This window comes from Ornithodoros turicata, chromosome 10 (assembly GCF_037126465.1).
Source record: "Ornithodoros turicata isolate Travis chromosome 10, ASM3712646v1, whole genome shotgun sequence".
Classification (NCBI taxonomy): domain Eukaryota; kingdom Metazoa; phylum Arthropoda; class Arachnida; order Ixodida; family Argasidae; genus Ornithodoros; species Ornithodoros turicata.
Window position 1 is genome coordinate 25,341,912 of NC_088210.1, and position 18,127 is coordinate 25,360,038.

Genomic DNA, 18,127 nt, shown 5'->3' on the forward strand with positions numbered 1-18,127 from the left:
CGCACGCTCGTCAAATCGAAACTGAAACCTGGGGGGGCTTCAGCGGTTTCAGCCCGCGAGATCCAGCGAGATGAACGAACGTTGGGATGCGAGATGAGAAGATGGCGAACTTGTGGAGGATGAGATGTTTGCTATCGCCGTCTTCATATTCTCTAGGCTTGCAAATATCAAGGTACTGACGTAACTGTTCTCCTCAGAAAACAGGAGAAAGCACCTCGTTCAGTGTAGTATAGTTTAAGAGAGTCCTACAGCACTGTTTTAGTACGAAACTATTTCTTTCTCGCGAGGGTCACCTAGCTGTTTATGAAGCATGTTATTCCATGTGAAGTTTGTTCATGTAACTAGTGACCTGAAATATCGTTTACACTTACAGGGTCTCTCATTGTATGTCGACGAAATGTGATTTTATACGGTGTCACTGAATCCATGTAACCAAATCTTGCTTGTTCCGCTTGTCTTGCTTCGGCAACGGAAATAGTCGTTTTGATTGTTATGTTTGCTGCCTTATGCAGTTTATGGTTCATGCCAGAGGGTGACTGCACTCCACAGTTTATTTACGTTCGTTAAGGAGGTCATTTTCTATTTGTAAGCTTACAGGCTGGTCGAAATAAAATCGTCGTTAAACGAGAGGGTCACGATCCACTGCCTCTGCTCGCATGAGAAGGGATATCGGCTACTGGCCCCCCTTGCATTAGTGCCTCGCCTGCTCAACCTTTGAACTCCTGTGTTAACAAATCACAAGTGCTTTTAAATAATCGAGGCATATGCTGCAATTTTGTTTCCATGTTTCACCGAGGTATCTGTGCAGTCATACGATTCGCCTACTTTAGTCAAGCTGATGCAGTTTCACGGATAATCAGCCCCGCAAAAAAAGAGAAAAAAAAGAGAGAGAGAAAAGTTACCACTGTAGTAAGGATTGCCTTACTTACACAAATTGTCATCGCTTCTTTTATCTGTACAGAGCAGTGCTAATTAACCAACAGTACACTACATATAGAGCGGAGCAACGTGCTCAGAGGTATATACTGCTCTGCTGTAGTATTTTATTTTATAGTTTTTATTTTTCACATTTATTTGGTGGGCATGTAATATTGCATTTTCACTAATCGTTTACATTCACAATATTTATCTTGACCCCTATTTCTGCGATGTGCACAGATGCATAGCAACAAGCCAAAGTCACAATGCCGGCACCTCTGAAGGGTGGCTCAACAAGTTGCTTCACGTCAGAAAAATCGAACCAGGAAAAGATTCTCACTCACGCCTCCTGTCAGACACAGAGACAGTTTACGAACTTCAAAGTACGTTGCTTGCGGGGCTAAGGTCTCCCGTTTCTTTTATTCAAAGGCGTAATAAGCGCTTAATCCTTTTCACAGTTCACGATGTCAAGCCAGAAGCAGTAGAGCCATATTTGAAGGGATAGTATGTCATTTACTTCTTTTGATTTTAGTTACCAATATTGCTAAAAAAATAATTTTTGTTTGTAGCGAGAAATACAGCCAACTTCTCCAATCGAAATCGTCAGACACCAGACTGATTGGTAGCTGGCAGGTTGTCATTGGGGACCAAGACCAATATAGTGAGTTTTTTTGCAACAGCATAATACAATAGTGGACAAGAAAGCAGAATTGATTGAGGCTGTTTGAACAATACGATACACATTATATTATTTCAGTTCATGTATGGCAGTTCAAACAAGGTTGGCGTACAGCTCACAATACAATCAGCGTCTGCAACGAAGACGCGGACCTCCGTGCTCTTCAGAGGGACGAAGCAAAGTACCTACGTGCTCGGCAGAACCAACTTATGCTTCCCTTCAGCTTTTGGGGTAACCCTGAACCCAAAGATCATGGAGGAATGTATGAGATACGTTCCTATGTGCTCAAGGTACGGGGTTTGATACTCACCTACATTTTAATGTCACCTTGCATTACATGTCCACTCTTAACCATTATTGAGATTGGCACTTTTTCCCTTTCCACATTTACTGTAACTGGCATTATCCCCTTGTTTGTTCCTATAGCCTGGCACGATGATTGAATGGGGAAACAACTGGTGAGTCATGAGAACATGTCTTTTTTGTGTGTGTCTCCATGATGTATCGAGACCCCACGACACCCCACCCCCAGCTTTTTGCAATACCCCCTGCCGTTGCGATATTGGATAAACCATTGGTGTGCCTATATCCCGACCCGTACGACACGTATGACACAATCAGAGTTTGTTTTAATGTGTCTTTCATGTACCGTTCCTAGGGCACGGGGAATCACATTTCGACGTGCCAATGCCGTAGCTGGATTTTTCTCACAGATTGGGCAGCTGTATATGGTGCACCACATTTGGAGTAAGTTCAGTTTTACTTTTTTTTTCTTGACTTACAATAGCATTCTTTTTAGAACATGTGCTATCTGTAACAAGAAACACATACATATTCCTAAAATGTGCAGCCACCTTTTTGTAGGTTTTCGAGGAGTAGCTTTATGGGGTTGACCACCGTGTAGCATGATGTAGTTTCTAGGGCCACTGCCACCCGATCCGCAGACTGTGTTTGTGGTGCACTGAAATTATGTAACCACTAAAATAACAACGAAAAAAGGATGTTATATGATTTCACGAAACATTAAAATGCTCTCAATAAAGATTTATTAGCATTTTAGAAAGAGTTTCACCAAAAATGTACTCTATGAAGCTGTCATACTTAAAAAGGTTTAGCACGATGCCGAAAGTTGCAGCGAATTTTTCTTTATTGTGTTTATCCACGGTACCTTTGCAGCATACAAGGACCTGCAGGCCAGAAAGGATATTCGTGAAGACAACTGGAGAAAGCCTGGTTGGGATGAATGTGTCGCCTACACAGGTTGGAACTTGACACAAGTTTCTTGCATGTTGAAACAGACATAAGCCTCGTAAGTTGCATAGTGTAACGTGACTTGACTTCTCGTTTCAGTTCCACTTATCAGGGAAATGCGATCCAGATGGATGAGTCCAACGTCATTCTCTCCACTAAAATGAAATCTTCGGCCTGAATTAGATCGACAGTTGTTTGCAATTTGACGGACGTTGGTAACAAAAACTCGCAAAGAGGATGTTATGCGTGCTAGGTTGTCCTCGACCCTGGAGCTTTGCCGGATATCAGCCAGTATTTTTATTGCATATTGTTCAGCATTTTGGTTGGCTGCCCGTTGGCCATGGTCATTGTTATTGCTTTCGATGAATTTGTTGGGGGATTCAAATTTGATTTGACCAGGAGCGAGGGAGAGAAACACGACACTCTGTACTTGCAGATACGACTCTTGAGGAGTGGTAGAAATGATGAATAGTATGTAAATATGTGTAGTAAAATGGACGATATAAACTACAAATTTTCAAATGACTTGCTCTTGTACCCGTGTGCCCGTAAACGGATGATTGCAGTTCGTAAGACGAGCTCTGGCACGCTGAATTGCAGCAGTGTTACCCCGCGCCAAAAGTATGAAAGGTAACAAGAGGATAGAGAGGTAGCAAGCGAGCTGGTGGTATAGATCCATAACTTAAAAACCCGAGACTAGGGGACAAAAAAACGACAAACACAGACAAGGTCTCACACATGATACGAAAGGTATTGCACGAGCAGCAGAGAATTCATGGCAGTTTCTCTTGATTTTCCCATTTTTACTGCAGTGGGCAGCACTATGTATACATAGGTGAAATATTTATGGCAGGAGGTAAATTATTTCATCTACGGCGGAACTTGGCAGCAATAGGTGCTCACGAGAGCTGTGAGAGCCCTTGGGAGAGGTGGCGGATCCTGGGGGGAGGCGGTTGGGCGATCGCCCCCTCAAAAAAAATAAAGGAACGTCAGTTTATACATGGGATTTCCCTCTCTTCCCTCCCTCACTACGCGCTCCGACAAAGAAACCCCCCTCCTCCAAACCGAGGGTCTGTATCCACCCCTGCCTTGGGGAGTGCCTTAAACGTGATTCCAATGTTTCGAAAGATTTATGCGTTGTACCACTGTTACGAAAATTTCGCTGTGTTTGTCTTTTTCTTTCCCGTTTCGGGTTTTATGACTCTCTTACAAATACTTCATCCATCCATAGTTTGTAACCGTAAAGTTCAAACGAACTTTTTAGTTGAGATAGCTGTATATGGGATGGGGTAAATTAAGTGTTATGCTTCCTGCGTCCGGCAAGAGAACGCGGCTAATGTCAAGGTGATAAAGGAAACTGTGTGCTCAGAGAAACACATAAAGTGTGTCATGCTCTGGAAAAGGTTGGGTCTGCATTTTCGCCCCTACTTTCTGCTACGATAAGATTGAGGATAGATTTTTGCATGAAAAGATCAATGCTCTGTTCAACCTAAAGTAGCCATTAATTGTATTGTAACCGTATCTCGAAACTATTACATCTGCGATCGCGACTGTCACTAATTAGCAGGGCAAAAGTGATCTCGCGAAAACAGAGTTACAGGCAGGATGCTCCATTTTGAAACACGGTCCTCGACGCACTGCTCTAGCCCACGGAATTCGGCAGTTTTCGCCGATTTGGGCGGTGTAAGTTACTATCGGCATTGCAAATAAATTCCACCGTTTGAAATTCCCGCTCAGAGGGACATGCGTGACGCCTCCGTGTGGGCGCGGGTCTGCTTCCCGGCTCTCACGACAAAATATTCACAACTCTGTGAATACGTCGGTTTCGAACAAAAGGGCCCGTGGGACAGTTAATCGTTTGTAGCCAATTGCTCCTGTTAGGCATATACTTGTTTCATACATGTTTGGAAACGAACTTTCCCTTTAACCACCGAGGATCTACTACGACTTGCTGCCTGTGTGTCTGAAGTTGACCTGTGCCCGTGGCTTCGCCAGCGACTCCCAGGCAGTGATTTTCCCAACACCCCTAACACCCCCCAAAATTTGTCGAACACCCCTCCAGGAATTGCTCATAACCCCCCCCCTCCCTTTCCTGGGAAAAGCCACTGGGTCCCATCATACGTGACGTCATAGGATATGGTCACGTGGTTGTGATGTCATGCGACACCGTCACGTATTATGTCGCACCCCCCTCCACTGATTTCCAGCACCCCCCAAGAAGAAAATCCTGGGAAAATCACTGCTCCCAGGCCACTGACGGATGTCATCTGCTTCATCCAATCGTAGCAGACGATTTCAAAGACAGACTTTCTTTGTCTACAAGTGGCTGCCCATGCGGCTCATGGCGGCTCGTCGTCATAGCTACGGCTTCTGAAACACAGTCGTGATTGGTGGATTCTACTGTGTCACTACCACGTAGTACTCTTTCTCCTGTGACGCGGACGTCACAGTGTGCGCGATCTCCCGCACTTCTGGCAACATTGCTCCTCCAAGGTGGCACTTGCTGTCTGCCTCACCACAGTTGCTGGCAATCTTCCAACGTTAGGTGGAGAGCGGAGACAGCGAAGACAGACGCCAGGCGCGCGTGGTGACGCCACCTTACCTTGCAGAATCCGAAACTGCGAAGTTTTACGGGTTCTTTCGAAAATAACCCACTGACTGTATTCAATCCTCATACACCCTCCGTCGAACGTAGTCGGCAGTGTTTGTTCCATCTGCAATCGACGTACACGCCTGACAGCTACGGAATGTTTTCTGCAGCAGAGGTGTAACGTCCCGGGTCCTGTGTGGACGTCAGCAGTTCATATACTGACTGTTGAGCAGGCCGTGTGCTCTTCCACGAGCTCTGTCCTTGCCGTCACTGTCGACCGGAACAGTAACTAAACTTTGCTTCGTTTATCGGATGCTCAAATACACGACGTCACAGCCCCGTTCTGTGCATACGTGCCCACGTCATAAACGTCGGAACTAATCTTTGGAACAAGTGTAGCTCTCCCAAGCCCAATAGGTGGTGTCAGCACGAAGGATTCTTGGCAGCAGCTACAAGGTGTGCCATTAGAGTAAAAAAGTGGGAGAAAATAAATAGTATGAGGCGAGGTGTGTTAAATATATACCGTCTGCACGCCTTAGGAAGAGAAAGTAGGCTATTCCCACAGCCGATTTTGGGAGTGGGCGTCAAGAGTTGGTAAGCGCCCCCTTCTGGCGCATATTTCGCCCTCTAGTGTAGCCTTGATGTAATTTTCGCATAGCAGACGGTGAGTTTCGCCGGCCTGCTCGAAAAAAATATTTCGCAGAAGACAGTTTTCTCGTGTCTAATCGCCGACGGCGATCAGTGAATTGTGTTCAAAATGATGGAAGGAACTCTTTCCGAGTATGTTTTCTACATGCTATGTCCGTGCGCGTTCTTGGTTGGACTGTTCTCACTTATAAAACATATCATCCGCAAGACGGAATTCTTCCATACCGAGGACACACTGGAAGGAAAGACCGTGGTTGTTACAGGTGGGTTATCCGCTTTTCTAGTGTTTTTATTATATGTATATATTTTTGTCATTGTATTCTAAGCTCACGTAACCAGGGCTACCGCAACCGTATTACGGTACAATGTCCTTGTACACAGTAGAGTTCCCGTCATGTAACACCAGTAACGATTCAATACAAACTGAGCGTCAAGTTCTTAGTAAGTATACTCCAGACTAGTCCAGTGTAAGGCAGTTTGTACACACTGTCTCGCAAGGAAGATGTACAATATAATTACTTTATTTAGCGTAATTTATTTTAATTCCATTTATTTCTACTGTCTCGTGTAATGATGAGTAGGACGAAAGGGGAGGGGACACGGATGAAGGGTCTTGAGACTGGAATAGTAATAGTTACAAACCTTGCATAGCGGTTGAATCTGGAGTTTTTTTATGTTATTTATTTATGTACTTTAGCAGTTTTCGTTCTCACTTATAAATATTTGTATTTGTACTTCATTTCACAGGGAAATGGGGGTCAGGCACAAAAGGGAGACAATCCCTGGCCATCCATGTCTATAATATACAGTGTAAAATGCACATTGTTGACCGACATCCCAAAAAATATGTTTGAGGACCTCCGATATTACAAATCTCGCAGGAACACTTAATCGATTCGACGCCAGAAAGCGCCAATAATTTACTGTTATTCTGAGCGCCTACAAGATCACCTACACACTGCTTCTCGGAATTCGTCACTATACGCGTAGGGGATTGAAAACAAAAAGCCCCTTCGTACAACGTGGGCATGTCCAAGGGCTTTAATGCGAACATATGGTAATAGTAATTTGCAAAATCTACTGTCGTCATTATTTGCGTTACATTTCTTTCGGGGTCACCAATTCGAACCCTACCCGATCATTGACGAGACAGCATTCGCCTTCCGTCAAGGCGTCAATGAAACAGGTTCTTCCTCGCGATATTTACTTTCGAGCGCCACATGGAAGCGCCACTGCAGAGCGGGTTTATATAGCAACCGGCACTGGTTTTGAATTTCCGCCCGCTAAAGGCTATTTTGGGTCCGCCTATGTAGTTTTGGACTTCCGTAAGCCCCGGCTTGCACCGTGGAAAGCACGCTGGGGCAAAAATCCTTGGCACAAAACCTCAACTAGCTTTCTCACTCATGATGGTGCATTGTTTCGGTGTGTCAGAAGAATGAGGCTCCGTTGTTGCGCCAGCTCAACCGCAGGAGCGGCCTTCACCTGGTATAGACACCGCCGACTATCGGTACTGTCTCCTTGACGGTGCTTGACTTCTACTTGCTCCCCACCCACCACCTTAACTTGGAACTATGGGAAGCGTTCTCAAGAAGACAATGCCATCTCCATATGTTTATTTTCTAATCAATCAATCAATCAAAACAATTGTGTGAAACTACTTTCCCGTCCACCATGGCATGTTGGCGCTGTCTTCATGTTAATACTTCCCATCCACCAAAGCATGGAACGCGCACTCTAAAAAAATGGGGAGTAACTTTACTCCTTTTGGTGACTAGATTCACTGCCACAACCATTACTCCCTTTGGGGACTAAGTTCGTGGAAGTTTATCCGAAGTTTAGGGACTATTTGCAGTTCTGGACAGTAAGTTTCAGGGTCAGACGACTAAATGGACACACAGACTACTATATAGTTGATATACAGTCCATAGATACTACAGTTTCACTTTTGCTGCACTCAGTGACGTTACATCTTGCGAAAAGTGCTGTCAGCATTTTGGTGACTCGGAATATCTGGAACAGGTCCTTCTCAATTTCCTGCAATACTGAATCAGCTTAGACTCTCGCCCTCTCCCTATCACAAAATTACTGGGTCAAATACCCAAATCAAGCCCAACGCTCTGCCCTCGAAGAGCCACTGACCTTCCTGGACAATGTACTACTTCAGTCCCAGTGGACTACTTAAAAACCGCCATCATCATCATCATCATCATCATCATCAAAACAAAGTTGTTGTTGTTGTTGTTTGACTATAGAGACTATAGACGAGAGACTAATAGATCAACCCAGTGTAACAAACGACAGACTAGCACGTTGAAAGAGCCTATCGTGCAAGTTTCCTGCTCAACAACAATGAAATCGGCATGCAGAAACCGCCATGTGGACTACGGGACTTCAGCGCGCGAGACGGTACAAAATTAGGACGGGGCATTTATTTTTGAAGACCGAAAGTGAACGTGGGTTTTGGCAGCAGGTCTCGTTGATAGCCAGCGTAACCGCTTGACAGCTGCGCCAGGGGGAGGGAGGGAGGGAATCATCGACCGAGATAGAAAGTCGGAGTCTGATCCTGGGGCTCGTCACACCAGTCACGGAGATTCACTGTGAGCATACGGGACGTTTGATCAAATGGAGACAGAGACAGGAACTCATTCTAGAAACATTTTTAACGCTACACTCTCATAAAAAAAGGAGTAACATGGGGAGTAATTGCAGCTTCTACAGTTCCGTAGATTGCAATTACTCCCCATTTTAGTCCCATGACCTTGAAATTTACTCCCCCAGGATTGCAAATAGTCACTGAACTTCACAAATGGTCTCCTGGATGAAACAGTCTGCGTAAATGTGTGCTCATCGTGAACTTGATGGAATAAAATGCTATATAACTTAGCTAACTTAGCAATTTTCCACCCACGCATGGGAAGAAATAGTTCATGTTTCTTTCTTGCGAAAAAGCGCCCTATGCGTGTCGCAAGATTTTATATCACTTGACATATCATGCAGTCCTCACTGTGTGACATTCATTTAGTCCCGCACATTTACTCCCTAAAGGGACTAATTTTTGTGGCAATGCCTTTAGTCCCCAAAATGACTAAAATTAGTCTCTCTCTCTCTCTTTCTTTTTTTCTTCTTCTTAGAGTGTACAATACAGTGGAAGAATTTGTAACGCAACTGCTGCGTCAATGTGTTTACAAATTTGCCTGAATGTTGACCACACGTCTCTGAAAACAGAACTTCACTGCAAGGCACATCTCGGAACCGCGGGACCGATCATTCAGTATGACATCCTTCATCAGTATGACATATGTTTGTGTAGTTGAGTAAACTTTTCAGCTGTGTTTGAGACCTTGTCTGTGTTGTCGTTTTTTGTAACCGCAGTCTCGGGTTTTTAAATTATGGATCTATACAACCAGCTCGCTTGCTACCTCCCTATCCTCTCGTTATCCTTCTTTTATTATGTGAGACTATACAGCCCGATTTCTTAACCTTCTTATCCTGCTTTTTCCTGATTTATTGAAAACCGGAAGTGTACGCATTTTTGTATCAGTTTGGATGCGTTTTAATTGATACAAAAAGGATTGACACTTCCAATTTTCCACGAATCGGGAAATAGAACGATATACCAGTCTGAATGATCGGTTGGTTCTGCGCGTGATATGCGGTGCAGTTCTGCTTTTAGAGTGCACATGAACGCTATATGGAGGCATTTGAGGCTTTGTATGTATTTGTCCCTTCTACGTTGTTCCAGCCTCAGAACATCAGTTCTTTCATGTTCAACTATATGGAGTTCCGCCGAAATGTTCTTCAATTCCCGGAGATATCCTGTCACTTGGTACATTTGATCAACCGCCTAACATTTTCAGTATTTTATTTTTTTAGAGAAAACGGAAGAACGAAGGCTCCCTCGCAACCCACTAAGGTTGCACTAAGGTTGCACTAAGTTTACTGCCTCGCAACCCAGAAAATTGTGTGCTGATTTTCTGGTTCAACGGACAGTGAACTGCATTTGTGCAGATTTTCTTGAAATTGAATGTGTTCTGCGTACTATGCTTTCGTTCGTTACTTGTGCGGAACACCCAGTAGTTTATCCGGAACCGCAAGCTCAGGGGGAGGAGGGGGGTTGCAAGAAAATTGGGGGTGCAGTTACATTGGGCTTAGGGGGTGCTGGGGGTCTGGATAAACCGCTGGGGGCACCTGTTCAGAAGTCAGTTAATAGACTGAAACCGAAACAAATCGGAAAGTGGGGATGGGCTGGGTTCTACGAATGGCACTTGTTCGCTGCCTCGTATTGAAAGAAAAGTAGCACCGAAGGCCGCGTCCCTGTCAGGGACCATCGTAATCTCCTCAAGACCGTGGCTTTCGGGCACGACCTTGTTCCCTACTAGCTTCGAGCGTAGTTCAACTCTACCAAATTGGTGGCGCTGTCGAACATTATGACGTCATTTGTTTACAAACAGGGAGAGGTCTATTATTCTGCACAAAAATGCTTTCCCTTTAATACCTCCGTTCGGACACAGAGGACAAGATTGATATGGCGACATTTATCCCGAGGTCTCATTGAGTAGGGGGACAAACGCCGAATCATGCTGGCGTGAAGCGCTAGTGAGTTCGCCGAGCACCAATTTTGTGCTGTACCTAGCAGGAAAAACATTCTATAGTACCGTGCGTGACCACCCTCACGAACGAAGGTTCGCGAAACGTTTCCCGGAAGGGTACCTTCGCGATGTTTATAAACATCCATCCTACTTCGACCGTCTAACGAAGTGATGAGCGGGGAGTCTGGTGGTATGGAAGGAACCAGGGAGTATATCCAACTGTACGGCCTGCGTAAAATGTTTGTAAATATGAGGACCACCCCGAGTGGCGTAGCGCAGCTAGTGTACGTCAAATGTCCCTTTTCCAAGCGCATGAAAGTTACACCACGCACCTACATGAGCGCAAAATTAACTGTCCATGCGACAGCCTGGAGCCGTCGACTGGTGTTGAGATAAGAGCTCTGCGACACTGTGAGTTACGTATATATAGGTTATCCAAGCTAAGGTGCACCGGGGTCTAAAAAAAAAAAAAAAAAAAGAACACTGTGTGCCGTAAGCGAATGAAAACTGCAGAATATTGTGAGGAATCGCGTGTTCTAGTCGCCTGTATCTCTTCATGGTCGCTGACTAATTAATTAGGCGCAATTAATTGGCAAACTTTTAATTATCCGTCTTAAGGTCGAGATGTGTTGTAGACCTCCTGATAAAAAAGAACGCGCGCGAAATCCGAAAGTGTACCACGTGACACGAGGCGAGCGCACCTACGCACGCGCCACGAATTCCAGAGCTCTCAAGCGTGCAGAAGAACTACTACATCCGTTGTCTGCCGAGAACGACCTTCAGATGAGCTCTGACCTGAGGGTTTTATTTAATTTTGTCTGATAGAACTTCGTAGTTTTGGAGATACGTGCACAAAAAAAGACGAACCACATGTTCACATCTGGTTACGTCACACCTGACGTAAGCATAAGCTGCTGCACATCGGTAGACGCATTGGAGACGACCATCAGGCTTCAACGAGAAACTCTTGCTGGTGTTAGTCTGCTTTTCTGTTCTTAGTTCTTTAGATTACTTGTTAGAAGACTGAATTGTTTATCTCGAAATAAAGTTGCTGTTTTGAGTTGTTAGTCACGACGTTGTCAGGACTAGCTACTCCAGAACTGAAAGATAGTGGTTGGCGAAAAGCCAACGAGTGCCTGTGCGGTACTCGAACCCACGACTCTCTTAGTATCCTACAAATACTTTTGAGAGTAACTTAGTATCTCAAAATACTTTTGGGAGTTGCTTAGTATCTCAAAATACTTTTGGGAGTTGCCTAGTATCTCACAAATAATTTTGGAAGTAACTGAGTATCTCACAAATACTTTTGGGAGTAACTTGGTATTTTACAAATACTTTTGGGAGTAACTTGGTATCTTACATATACTTTTGGGAGTAATTGGTATCTTACATATACTTTTGGGAGTAACTTGGTATCTTACAAATGCTTTTGAAAGTGAGTATTTAGTATTCTAACTTATGTACTTTTGGGAATAACTTGGACTCATTGCGTAAGTTACTCCTAAGATATTTCATTTGTTCTGTTTTGCTTTTCTCTTTTGTTTTATTCTGCTCAGCAGCTTGAGCAAGTATCACGACATATAGTCTCCATATAGAGCTGCATTAATTGTCCCTCAGTGAGTCTCAGGTCAAGTCCATTCATTTTCTCCCGCGTCATTCCTTCTGTTTCAGGTGGTTCAGGTGGCCTGGGTCGTACGTTATGCCTGGAGCTTGCCCGACGAGGCGCACGCGTGGTCATCGCCGGCCGCACGCGGCTTCGACGGGACTCTACGGCATATTTCTTGCGCGAGAAAACAGGTAGCTTCAATGTACGCGTCATGTACATGGACCTTACCAATCTGGAGTCCATCCGGGAGTTCGCCAAAGAACTTATCGCTACTGAAGAACGCTTGGACGTCATCATCAACAATGCAGGTAAGGGGGACCTCATGAAATGTTTCAGCTGTGTCTTCGAAAGCCTTCGAAGGAATAAGTGCATACCCTTGCCCAAAAAACTTTACATGCGCGTGCCTGTGTACTTCGCGTTGTGTAGTCCTTGTTATCTTTCTCAAGGTCAATTTGTTATGTGTGGATACTCCCCATACTTAGAAGAGCACGAAACGACATGACTTTGAACGCTGCAGTAGAAAGCTGTGACGTTTTCTGCATCTTGAAGTAACCTGCTGTACTTTTGTTCTTTCGCTTCCATACGTGGGTGGGTAGTAATGAGTTACTTTTTCTGATAATTTGTAATGTAATGCATGACTTTTGACATTATATAATTTGTAATGTAATTTAATTACATTTAAGCAGTAATTTTAATGACTCATTACTTTGTACAAAAGAATCGAGTGTGTATTCTGTGTTGGCACTTTGCAGAAAGAGAGGTGAACGGTGACGCACGCAATCGGCACAGACTTTTTACAACGTAGTGTTGCCTGACAATCAATTTCCACATCCTGAACATCGTTACGATGAAACTCGCACTAATGACTTTGTAATGTCATTACTCTTTCGTAGTAATTGTAATGTAATTTCATTACATTTCAATTGCAATAATGCGTAATGTAATTTAATTAAATTCTAACAGGAGTAACGAGTAATGTAATTTAATTACATTTTAGAAGTAATTTACCCAGGTATGTTCGCTTCTACCGATGGTCTTATCCCAGAGCCAGAGTCTCTTACCTGGTGAGGACAGAGAACACACTTTATACAGTTCAAAATAGCTGACGCACTCCATCTTCCAGGGACGCGGACTATTTTCGTTCTGTGCAACGCTGTAACATCCCAATTAATGTTGAAGAGCAACTAGCATAGTGTGTCACAATGGTGATATTTACGTCGCTCACTCTCTATGCCAGAACAGAGCATCCAATTCTAGGACTTTCCCTTCTTCCTTTTTCCCCCCTGCTATTCTGTTGCGAGTGAATGAGTTTAGATTGACTACATACAGTAGTAGTATAGGTCTTCTTTCTCGCGAAAGGTCGAGGATGAGGTCTCACGAAAGAGGTTGACAATACACAATCAAATAAATATCATTTTTAGAGCGTAGTGGAACTTTAATGAACCTGACCTGATTGGAGATGTATCAAAATAAGCAATCTACTCCATATTGTTATCGTTGTCATAAGGAAAGAGCAAAACCCGATAAGGAACTTGCATCAGTAAGTATACAATAAATAGAGTTTAGCTCTATTTCATGCGTGATAGACCCTTTGCGTGTTCCCAGCCATATTGTCGGGACGGGACTACACCGCTGACGGCATCGACCTTATGATGGGCGTCAACTTCGTGGGCCACTTCTTCCTGACAACATTACTCATCGACAAGTTGAGGTCTACTCCCGGAGGCATTCGCCGCGTCATCAACATCGTCTGCGGAGGCTTCAAGCAAGGCGTGCTAGCCGAACTGGAGGACATGGAAGATAAGCACGTCAAGAGTGAATATGACCACCGCAGCGTGTACCGCAGTAGCAAGCTCGGACTATATCTCTTCAACAAGGAATTGGCTAGACGGTAAGCTTTGCCGAAGTGCACGATATGGTGGTCAGCAGAAACGTGATGTTACCACTTAACCATGACCATGTAACCACTTTGACATATAGGTATCGTCCTTTCGATGTGGCTGCCCTGTGCGTAGACCCCGGGCCGGTGTCCAGTGGTCTTTACAAGAACCTCCCTGGCTTCGAAGGCCGCTTCATGAGCACCCTGGCAAGAATCATGTTCCGTACCACAGAGGAAGGAATCCAGTCCGCCCTCTACGCAGTCATGGCCCGCAAATTGGAGAACGAGTCTGGAAAGGTAGGAAGAACTCGATATAGGATTACCTTAGTTACCAGCTGTGGCGAGGCGCTTAATAGACCTCTACCCGAGAAACGTCACCATGACGTTGGTAGACAGACGGAAACCGAAACAAATCGGAAGGGGAGGGATGGGTTCCACGAATGGGCACCTGTTCGCTGCCTCCTATTGAAAGAAACGTAGGACCGAAGGTCGCGTCCCTGTCAGGGACCATCGTAATCCCCTCAAGACCGTGACTTTCCGGCGCGACATCGTTCGCCTCTAGCTTCCCGCGTAGTTCAACTCTACCAAATTGGTGGCGCTGTCGAACACTATGACGTCATTTGTTTACAACTAGGGAGAGGTCTATTGTATTTTGTTTAGTCCCCCTTCCGCCTTCCTACTTTTACGAGGGCTAAACGGCACGCCTTCTTTTTTTCTTTTTGTTATCTTCCCCAACATACACATTTTGCTATACTGAAGAATTAGTGAGGTTTCGGTTTCATTTTATCTGTTTTAGTGCATAACACGCGCGTAGCTGATATTTGCATGCGGACCACGCGGACGACTGCGGATTAAATCTCGTTTCTTCAGAATGCAACCTAGTTCGCGTCATTGCTGTCAATCTGTCTCAAATTATATTATAGAGAAGTATTTTTCCTGTGCGTGCGCTGTTGTTAGCAGCAACGCAACGTTCTTAGATGCGGCTCTCTGGTAACGTTTGTTGGGAAACAGACGCTTCGCTACGTGGACATATAAAGTCAGAATTCGTCTGCTGCTGCGAATCGCCGCGTTCTGCGAATTCAAGAACCCGCAAATGATTGCAGCTAACTTGGAACCTGCAGACCCGAATCTATCGATAAAAAGTGCCAATACGCTTTCCAGAAAATCAATCTTGCGCAAGATATGGGACCGTTCTGCGGGGACGCTCAATCACTGCTGATTGGCCGACTCTTATTTCTTACGTCACGCAGGCTTCCTGCCGGAGCTCACGCGGTCTGACGTCATCCACACTTGGAGATTCCGAAAGTAGTTTTGCGAGTTTTTCGAAAATTCGTGGAACCACGTGATGTTCAACGACGGCACTTGTATTTTGCGTACTAAGGTAGTCTTTGAGCGAACCTGTTGTTTAATACGAAACAAAATAAATAGCCGGAGTGTCACTTTAATAGTGCCTGCTGCTAAGAAATGAAGGATTCGCGTTGGAAAATGATGTTTTGATATCGAGGCTGGAACACAGAAGAAAGGACAAACACACAAAGCCACAAGTGCCTAAGAACAATGAATGAAGCGAGAAGGAAGTCACTGAAAAGGCTAGCCAGCTTCGAACCCACATCTTCTGGATTGCCGGTCCAGGGCTCTACCAATTGAGCTAAGCTAACACGCCTCTCCAATGACTTCCAAGGTTGCGTCATCTGAAGGGACAAACCACACCCACTCACTCACTCATTCCACGTTCCAGAATCAATCTAGAAAGTGTGGGTTCGAGTCCTGCAGCTGGCTAACCTTTTCAGTGACCGTTCCTTCTTTCTTCAAGGATTCGCGGGTTCGCACATTGAGTTTCTTTTCTGTCACACCGGATTACCTGTTTCCGTGAATGTTGCAAAGTGCCACTTTTCACTTCCAGAATGGGCGAATATCCGAATTTTTTTGTTTGCGTTTTTTCTTCGTAGAATGAGGATTCATTCTACATTCTGTCGAAATGACAAATCTCCGCCAAAATTTCGACAAGCCAATGCAGACCCACAATCGTACGCCAGCGAATTCATACATGATGTCCTTGACATCATGCACAATCCCATCACGGAGAATGATGTGATGCGATGTTGACTATATGATCAGTTCTGAAGTTGAAGTCCAATGACGGGCTTTGAAGTTGTAGTCCTCGTGGTGTGTTCTGAAGTTGAAGTCATTGTGAAGTATTGAAGTTGAAGTCGAATGATGGGTTATGGGTTTGATGTGACGGGATAATCTGTGAGTAATAACCCTTCCAGGTGATCAAGGACTGCTCCGCGTACGACGTGAAGAACTCGGAATGGACCGAGGAAGCTTGCAAGTCCCTTTGGGACAGAACCGAAGAGCTGATCCGCTCAAAGGGCATTCCCTTCTCTCTCGAAGAGGAAGAGGCTGAAGAGGAGGACCTGGGAGGAGAATATGTCACGGAGAAAGTCAACTTCCAGGACTTCGCACAGCGCATGCAGAGTGCGTCACAAGACAAGAACGACTCGCCACCTCCGAAGGAAGAGAGCCCGGTCAAGGAACCGGCCAAACAGGAGACACCTAAACCTAAACCTCCTCCTCCGGCAAAGGAAGAAGAGGAAGAGGAGGAATATGAAGATGATGAAGAGGAGGAGGAAGAAGAGGAATAATGAACACTTGAACTGTAGGAAGTGTAATTCAGAAGAGCTCCTTCGAGGTGTGTCGGAGATCGTGATCCAGTTTTACATGAGTTATACGTGCCCGCCGTTCCCCCGTGTTCTGTTTAATGTTTACAGTTGACGAAGAAGACTTGCGCAAGCCTGAAAGTTTGTCGGAAACGTTTCCTCCTGGTGGGACACCATTTATGCATGATGTGGTATACGAAAAATCGTGTTCGCGTGTAATGTAGTGTGAGAAGCCTGGGTAGACATATATCATGTGTCACTTTCGGTGCTCGCAGTCTGTCAAGTGTTTGAAGATAAGCCTATATTGTTTTTAAGATTTGGAATGAGCTTTCGTAACTACAATTCACTTTGTCTTTTTTTTATTTTTGTTGACATGGTACTTAGAGTTGAAGGCTTTCAGGAAGCATACATATATTCAAAATTCGGAGTGTGGAATCAAAGCTGAAATGCAGGCAGTAAAATTTATTTTTAGAATGTATGTTTTTTAAATTATTCAAATTATGTAAAATTCTATTTATTTTTAGAGATAAGTCAGATCAAACACCTTTCGATCTTGGGGGGGGGGGGGGGGATGAGGAGTCATTCACGGATATTCTCGCCTTTCGAACACAAAAGTGGGTACAGTACCAAGGCTATCAGGAGTCTGATGCTTTTTTTTTCTGTTCTCTTTTTTTTTCTTCACTTCTTCCTTTTAGACCTTTTCGTTTTCCCCCACGAAGCTTATTTGGCTCGGCTCTGCTGCACTTTGATCCCATTCTGGAGCTGCTTTCCCTGGGATGTTCAGGATATTTCATAATTCCTGTTCAGCCTAAATATTTTGCACTTATGTATAAGCATAGTGGTACTCGGTATTCCATCCAGATGTCAGTCAAGCACTCAAGCTTCACACAAATTAAAGGAAACAAATGTGGTCATTTTGACTTTGCATTCTTTATTCCCGTACCGATATTTCCCTCTGTGATTTAATTCTTGACAAGGCTCAAACGCGTTCCTACTGTCCGCTTGATGTCTTAGTCTCCAATACTGTCTGTCTGCCTTCATAGTTTACGTTTGTTTTAGTGTTAGTGTCTGTGTCCAGGTAAACATATCCACACCATTCTGCTCGTTGTGCAGTATGAAGAGAGAAAAAGCAGTAAGCACTTGACTGTTGCTGTTGTTTACAGTTGTAATGTTCCTCAATCCTTTTTTTTTTATTGTCATCTTCCTTTGTATCTACATACAAATTCCAGAATAAAGGTGATAACCCACTGTGTGCATGAGTCAGTGCATGATTGGTGATGAAATCAACGAACTCCCTTTTGGGGAGC

The 18,127-nt window shown here is 44.5% G+C and overlaps 2 protein-coding genes across 2 annotated transcripts; both read left to right on the forward strand.

Moving 5' to 3' along the window:
* The first annotated feature begins 62 nt into the window (after positions 1–62).
* LOC135370359 (protein NipSnap-like) lies at positions 63–3,373 on the forward strand. Its single transcript, XM_064604092.1, has 9 exons — positions 63–172; positions 1,159–1,301; positions 1,377–1,422; positions 1,488–1,579; positions 1,676–1,887; positions 2,024–2,055; positions 2,256–2,344; positions 2,774–2,857; positions 2,948–3,373. The coding sequence occupies exons 1-9, from the start codon at positions 87–89 to the stop codon at positions 3,010–3,012; spliced, it is 849 nt and encodes a 282-aa protein (XP_064460162.1). The 5' UTR covers positions 63–86; the 3' UTR covers positions 3,013–3,373.
* A 2,667-nt stretch (positions 3,374–6,040) lies between these two features.
* On the forward strand, positions 6,041–18,072 carry LOC135371223 (retinol dehydrogenase 13-like). Its single transcript, XM_064605296.1, has 5 exons — positions 6,041–6,349; positions 12,347–12,589; positions 13,887–14,172; positions 14,262–14,457; positions 16,431–18,072. The coding sequence occupies exons 1-5, from the start codon at positions 6,196–6,198 to the stop codon at positions 16,803–16,805; spliced, it is 1,254 nt and encodes a 417-aa protein (XP_064461366.1). The 5' UTR covers positions 6,041–6,195; the 3' UTR covers positions 16,806–18,072.
* Positions 18,073–18,127: the final 55 nt, after the last annotated feature.

Bases quoted from the DNA above. Each gene is read 5' to 3' on its own strand.
- LOC135370359 (XM_064604092.1), top strand. From the start codon at position 87: ATGCGAGATGAGAAGATGGCGAACTTGTGGAGGATGAGATGTTTGCTA. The intron at 1,888-2,023 runs GTACGGGGTTTG...TTGTTCCTATAG, and splicing joins TACGTTCCTATGTGCTCAAG to CCTGGCACGATGATTGAATG. The intron at 2,345-2,773 runs GTAAGTTCAGTT...GTACCTTTGCAG, and splicing joins TATGGTGCACCACATTTGGA to CATACAAGGACCTGCAGGCC.
- LOC135371223 (XM_064605296.1), top strand. From the start codon at position 6,196: ATGATGGAAGGAACTCTTTCCGAGTATGTTTTCTACATGCTATGTCCG. The intron at 12,590-13,886 runs GTAAGGGGGACC...GCGTGTTCCCAG, and splicing joins CGTCATCATCAACAATGCAG to CCATATTGTCGGGACGGGAC. The intron at 14,173-14,261 runs GTAAGCTTTGCC...TTTGACATATAG, and splicing joins AACAAGGAATTGGCTAGACG to GTATCGTCCTTTCGATGTGG.